The 7,501-nt window shown below is 35.9% G+C and overlaps 1 protein-coding gene across 1 annotated transcript; it reads right to left on the bottom strand.

The window, feature by feature from the left end:
• Positions 1 to 5,595: 5,595 nt before the first annotated feature.
• On the bottom strand, positions 5,596 to 7,097 carry LOC144436838 (potassium channel subfamily K member 16-like). The gene is made up of 2 exons (XM_078125696.1): positions 6,746 to 7,097; positions 5,596 to 6,362 (listed from the first exon to the last, which is right to left on the bottom strand). Exons 1-2 carry the CDS (start codon positions 7,095 to 7,097, stop codon positions 5,596 to 5,598), a joined length of 1,119 nt encoding a protein of 372 aa, XP_077981822.1.
• Positions 7,098 to 7,501: the final 404 nt, after the last annotated feature.

Below are 7,501 nucleotides of genomic sequence, written 5' to 3'. Positions count from 1 at the left end.
CGACATATCTAACTGCTATTCATACTACCAGTCCTAGCTATTTTAATGGAGTTAACAAGACGTTTTGTAGGGCAAACGTCAGTTATTTTGTCCTCTGTTTTGCCTCGGATAAAAAACTGTATATATATATTTGCTTCAAAGGCAAGTCTTTGGTCTACAATTAAGTCTTCATATACGATTATACTACAAATATTAAGAAGGTGATATTAGCTTTACTGAGTTGTATTTAGATTCATGCTGCAAGGGAACTATAATGCGGGAAGTCAATATTCATTGGTGTTTCATTAAAACAGCTGTTGTGTTTAACCACACATTTTATGAATGATTGAACTGTACGCATGCCCAGGTCTGTTGCATAAATATTTATTCTTTTACAGGCAAAGTCACATGATACTGTCTTGGCAAATTGGCTTGCAATATATTTTGCTTGTTTACTCATCTTTGCCGCAATCTGGTCAACAACAAATTTTAGCGTTTCATTGTTGTGACCATTGAAACTCATATTCTTTATATTGAATTGTGGCCACATGATTTATTGGCCCATCATTACCTCTTAACTTTTTGACGTTAACAACACCAGGTGAGGTCTTTGAATGGAGATTGATAGTGCCATGTTTATGCAAATTAGGTGGCAAGTTATCACTAATATTTGCATATTCATATTCAACAAGCCTCAGGGGTGTTTTTCGTGTTCAACTAGACACATTTCATAATAGCCAACATAGATAACAACAACATGCAGCCATTATTAGGGAATGGATCATCGTGGTAGTGGTAGAAAGTAATGGCAGTGATAGAATTATGTTTTCGAATACAAAGATCGTTTCACTTTACACAATCTCCAAACAATGATCATGCTATATGATTGAGTTCCTGTTGATTTGTCCTTGAAACCATCATTGGAGCTATTTTAACCCATGACCAGTAGGTATTAGTAGTTGCTGGTATCTTGAATATATCTCGGTTTACTTCTGGGCTTATGTTACTACCAAACCAGAAAGACTATAGCGTTTCAATTAGGCGGGGCGGTGTGTTTAACATCTCGGACAGCGTCTTTGTTACAAATTACACAATTAAACAAAATACAGACACTGACACGTAACGCGCACGCATATGACATGTTACATTTAGACTTTGACTGTGAACCTAAATCCACGTTTTGTGTTGAAATGTCGACGTCCTTGTTCCATCCGACAGTGATGTTGATTTGTTTTCACAAAGAAATAAAATATAGCATATTTATATGCTTGAGCACTACCAGTGACTATAATTTGTTTTATGTACATTGTAACAGAAAATATCGCGTGAGCGTGACGTAAAGAACATCGTGCTGCCTAATTGAAACTCTACAGTAGTAGTACCTTTAGTTTTATGTGTGCAGGCGACAACGTAAGTCAGTATGGGGGGAAACTGATATTTTTTTAAAGACACAATGTTCAACATACTTTTTATGGTTCAAATTTTGAAAAATTCAAGTACACCAGTGTTACAAACTAGCAGATGGTATGAGGGATAGTGAAAGCACCATACATGTATTATATTAAATATACAGCTGGATTTCATGGTAAATATCAAATATAGAGCCTCTTGCAAATTAAAGAGAACGTTTCCGTAGGTTGGTTTTTCGGTCTTTGAAATGACTTGCAGCAGGAGTTGCAAATGAACTACTGTTATGGATGTAAAGGTACAAACATCCTCAGCAAAATGTATATAATAAAGCTCCAAATATTACGGATAGCATGGCGTTATTTGTCCAATTAGGTGTTTCAAGTTCGAATTAGCTGTTGGCGTTATCTCAGTTCTGCAGCACTTTCACTAGTTGGACTTATGCCAATAGCAAGTAGTCATACCATAGGACCAAAAAAGTCTTATCTCACCGCAGCCAATGGCATTATCACATCAGTCATAGCCATTCAGTTTTATCCATCGTTAATCACTAGCCTTTTTACAGCAACACCCAAAACGCCCTGAATGTACAGTTTAGATACTTTCACATTCATCATCATATTTGTCAACATAACCTTGTTGTACAATATTGGTAACTTACATTTCGACAGTTTACTTTATTTCATATCACAAAATATAACAAAACATTGTTTTTATTGAAAGAATGGCGAAGACTTCTGTCGTCAAACAAATCGCATTTCAAAATTGTGTGCGGGTAATCAAAATTCTCTTCTTTGTTCAAAAGCTGTCGAAAAATTGAGCAATCTACGAAAGTAACCATATATAATGATGTTGAACTTCTAGGAACATCTGCACAGTGCCCTCTATTGACACACACGCATACGCGCGCGCGCGCACACACACACACACATTACTGTAGCAACTACTCGTATCATCGTGAGCAATGTAGCGTAAAGTTTTAATGACATTTCGGATTTGGCAAACATTCAACATTTAATCTTTTCAAAAAGAACATATTAAAATTTGATAATCCATTTCAATATCTTTGCAAAACCGAGAACCTGGCGGAGGATATGTTTCTCATCTGTTTTTTTCTCTGTCTGTTTATTTGTAACAGAATATCTTTTGAAAACTGGTGACATTGCTAAAACTTTGAGAAATAGTATTTGGATTTGATTCGGGGTTTTAATGTCGAAACGGCATTTACAGCAAAAACGGGATTGCTTTGGCATTTCACACTTTATACACAATGGTTAAATATTTCTATTCCTGACTAACAATAACATATACATGCGCACTTCATATGCACACAAAACAGGAATTTTTAAATAGATATTCAAATGTCTACTTTCCTACTGATCAGCAACAAGATAGCATGTCTGCTAGGTGTAAAAAAAATTGTGTGGTTCCGATTACGTTCAATATTAAAATAGTTGGGGTAGATAGATTTTTTTATTTTTTTTTATTATATATATTTTTTCATGTCACGGTGTGAGTGTCTAGTTCAGATTTTCCATTGTTTTCCAAATGGTCTATGTGTTATTTATTTCTTCCTATCAGATGTACAACCATTACAGATTGGAAGAATAGTTTTATATTGTCTTTTTAAGCTTTCCGCACCCACTATTTCTTGCGAGACCACGATTTTTTGCGATTTTATTATTATTTTACTCGAATACGTAAAAAAAAGTTTAGGGTCGGCGTCAAAAACTAGGTGTGGTCGGGTAACCGGAATCAAACAACTTTTTTTATTTGGCCTTACTACATCCCAATGTCCAACTGTAAATGGCACTTCTATAATTCTTTGTTTTGAATTTGAACTTGTATATGTATGCCAATTAAAAGTTTACATGGCTTAATTTATGAGTGAAATACCAAAGCAACCGCGTTTGTGCGATAAGTAACTATCAGTATTCAGTAATTAGAGGTATGCACCCTCACTGTACTCCAGTGAATGTCCCCCTAGCTACTTGAACAAAATACATATCGTAAATTTACAAACATAAGAGAGAAAGCAAAGTGCACACTAAAAATAAAACAAACACATGCAAATAAAATGCTCCAAAAAGAATATTTAAAACTGGTTTCATTTCCTACTTATTTTAGTACTCATAATAAATTATGCGGACTATGTTCTGGTCAAAGGCCTAACTGCACAAATAAACTATTTTGAGAAAAAAGCCCAAAATGTATTTTCGGCACTATGGCCCTAAGTCAAATTTACCACCCCTTTCATGTTAGTGTTTACTGGCTCTGTTTGATTATCACGCAGAAACCAATAAAAACTCCACAGTCTATTTTATAAGTTAACAAGATTGCAATTTCTTGCTACATTTTGTTTAAGGTACTTCGACTAGATGCAGACACGCGGGCGCCAATATGTTGATGTTTGCATTTGATGTCTGCATCGTGGCACGTTTGTTGTCATTTCATTTAGACAAATTGTAGCAAAACTGTATTCATAAAATATAGCCTGTGCAGTTTCGTATTAGTTTCTGCGCGGTTGTGCGATAAAACAGAGTCCCTGAACACTACTGTAAAATGAAACTGGTAGTAAATCACGATTTCGTCCGCATTAATTGTCGTCACCCATGACAGTGTTTGGTGTGATGATGGGAGAAGAAACAGAAAATTATAACAAAAACTAATTAAAGCGTTTGCAAAAAAAAAAAAAACATTTAATTTTTAGAAAATAACAAAAATAAATATAAAAATTTCGCTAGGCCTTTTAACTTTGAATCAGCTTTACGTGACGTTTTTATCTAGTTAGATTTCGGAATAAAGGATGACCTTTTCTGAACACATGAATAAAAAAATTAATGTTAAAAGTGAAAAACCCAAAATAATATGGATTTAGAACCCTTTGGTACTAATCCCTTTCCTTTCACATAAATCTCCGATTTTGATAGTATTATTTGGCAATTGAAGGATCGATCGTAGCCGACAGTATTACAACCAATGACAGGCAACATAGCGGTTTACGTAAAGAGACGTCATTCTCGCAAACCAGTTTCTGCTGATGAGACATCACATTGAGAGATGTATGGAGATGGGGGTCAGACCTGCACAGTACAGCTGTATAGAAAGTAACCCAATATACAATGTAGGGCATACCCGTACCAACCATGGATATGGAGAATACCCCTTACAACATATGATTCAATATGTACAAATATTAACATGATATCACATTTCGCAATTATAAATGGTCTAACTATATAATTCAAATAATGTGTCTATTTTTATTCTATGGATTTGTGATGGTATCACAATGTACGAATGTGGGTGTACGACGTACATGTAACATATCATGTACACTTATCACATATCTACAATAATAAAGCAATGCTTATAGAACCTCTTGATGAATATATTATGTTAATGAACCCCAAAGTAATTGTGTTTTAACAAACAGCAATAATATCAATAGTGCTCCCTCTTTAATAGGACATAAGCAATTGACTTTTGTTTTCAGTCGTCTCTCTCTCTACCATGGCACCAGAGTGAGCACATTCGAAGACTTCAATTTCCACACAACCCATGTATATTGCGCCCTCTACGTCAATGTATTTTAGTAATCAGTACATGGTTCCGTTCATGGCTGATAATTGCACTAAAATCGAAATTTCGTTTTTGTAAGACAGCATTAATTAGCGTATATTTATTACAAGACGTGTGAATTGTGGGTAAATGAGGAGTGTGAGTATACTAGCGAGTTATTGTCGTTGCTGTTGAGTCTTTAGTTCTTAATGGAGCTGACTTACAGCAATGTCAAATACAGGATATTCTTTTCAAAGTATATATGAAAAAATATTGAATATCATATAAATACAAGACAAGAACAGTAATTTACACATAATGCAATAACTCCATTGAGAATGACAAAGCAAAGGCTGGCTGGCTGGCTGGCTGGCTGGCTGGACGAGCGGGTGGGTGGGTGGGCGAGCTGTCTGGCGAGTGGATTGGGGGTGGATGAATGGATAGGTGGGTGAGGTAAGTGAACGAACTTTGCGCACTTTATCTGAGATTATTAACCTAAATATTTAAACAAATTAGATTTTTTTTGGTCAACCAAACTACACTTCAAATTGAATGCAAATTAAATAGCGTCATATCACACATTTTTTGATATTGCATCCATGATCGGATACTATGGTTGCCTGATTGTCGATAGATTTGAAAAATAAATTATGGCTGTTGTAAATTATCTTGTACAGGTGTCAATTCAATAGAACTTCTATCCGGGCTTCTATCCATTGGTGAAACCCGTCCCCCACATCGATTATGCCAACAACATTTGTTCTCTATCTTGTCAACACGTTGCTTTATTTTATCCACCGATTCTTGGAAACAGGCAGAGAATATGATAAGTCCAGCGTAAGTAAACAGAAAGTAAATAATATCACTAAGTACACCGTGATCTTGGAAGGACGAGTCCACACCAGGAATAAAATCACCAAATCCGATAGTTGCAAGCGAGATAAATGTACAATAAACGGAATCAACAAATGTCCATTCGCTTTCTGTAAAATACATAAATATGGCACCAAGGATTGTGTAGAGGGCGTAAAGCGAAAATAAAGAAAGAAGAACTTTGTTAGACTCATTGCATATGCTTCCTTTACAGCACGTTTTATTTTCGGATCCGGCGTTCGAATTTGTTGGTACAACGTGTTGTCCTTCTTCTTCTGCTGACAATGTTTCACCAGTGTTAGGAATGTCGTGGAATGATTGCGTATTATTAGTATTATTATCTGTAGTGACAATCATTGCTGGGTCCTCCGACTGATCAGTTTTGAGTTCACAGTCCAATTTGTTACATATCGTCTTCATATACTTCAATAGTAGTGCACCGAAATATGCCAAAAACAGCAGGTTTAAGGGTACGCCAAATACACAGTATAATATCATTACAAACTTTCCAGCTTGTGTTAATGGAGCAACATCACCATAACCTAGATGTGGTAACACAAAAATGTGTACAATCATGTACAAATCAATATGTCATTGATTTCTAGAATGTTCCCAATATGTTGTCTTCACTATTTACTGTATGTATTGCAAGGTGTAAAACGAAATCACAAGGCTACACTGTATATTGCTTACCAAATGTACCCTTCCTCTCTCCCTCCCTCCCCCTCCGCTCCCTTCCTCACGTTTTCTCTTTTTGCAGTCTGTCTGTCTGTCTGTCTGTCTGTCTGTCTGTTTTTGCATGTGTGTATGGGTATAGGTATACATGTGAGACTGAAAATAAGTCAGTCATTTCAAGTAAATATTTCAACAAAAAAACACCCAACTCCTTTCCATGTATACAGAAGGCGGTATCTCTATTACTTACCTATAGTTGTAATAGCTGTTACAACAAGGTAGAATCCAGTCGAGAAAGAGACAGACCGTGGTGGAGTGTTACAGGCTATGTTTTCATAATCAGCAATAACTTTGGTCACTTCATGAGCCCAGATTTCACGGTTTGTATAATTGAGGTTCATATCCCATAATATGTCAAGTAGTTGTTGGTGGGACTCTTCTTTGAATTGTAGTTGACTTTCTACGTGTGATTCCTCCATGATCACAAATATAAAGGCACCGAAGCACAAATATACTATCAGTATTACACCAACCCAGAAACGGACTTGGAACTGGTCAGAGAATATACAACAATGCTTATCGTGTTCTTCAGAATCTGGCATATTGAGATTTTCGATTTGAAATGTTTGTCGATTATAGTAGATCAATCACAGACCACGTGACGACCTACAAGGATGATGGGGGAAGATAGGTAGTAGTACAAAGTGACACCCGTAGAGTGTGTTCATACAAAAAGTATTTTGTTTCTCTCATGATTTTGCAGTATGTTAAATCTTTAGTAAACACAAAGATGAATTAATGTTGTTTTACGTGCAGTTGTTGCCTGCCATAAATTTGGATGACAAGAATTCACAGTTATAGCGATCTCGATCGATAACTTATTCTTGCTCTTAACTTCACAACCCACACATTACAGAAGTAATGCGCAATGTAGGTACTGACACAGGGTGACATTTTGTCGGATGTACCAGTCACGTTGTTACAGTCAGGTAAAAAAAATAAAAAA

Source organism: Glandiceps talaboti, chromosome 6, assembly GCF_964340395.1.
Source record: "Glandiceps talaboti chromosome 6, keGlaTala1.1, whole genome shotgun sequence".
In the NCBI taxonomy this organism is placed as follows: domain Eukaryota; kingdom Metazoa; phylum Hemichordata; class Enteropneusta; family Spengelidae; genus Glandiceps; species Glandiceps talaboti.
The sequence above is the reverse complement of the archived record's forward strand: the minus strand, read 5'-3'. Positions and strand labels throughout refer to the sequence as shown.

Coding starts and splice junctions, on each gene's coding strand:
- LOC144436838 (XM_078125696.1), bottom strand. CDS start 7,097: ATGCCAGATTCTGAAGAACACGATAAGCATTGTTGTATATTCTCTGAC. Junction 6,363..6,745: donor AACAGCTATTACAACTATAG/GTAAGTAATAGA, acceptor TACCACATCTAG/GTTATGGTGATGTTGCTCCA.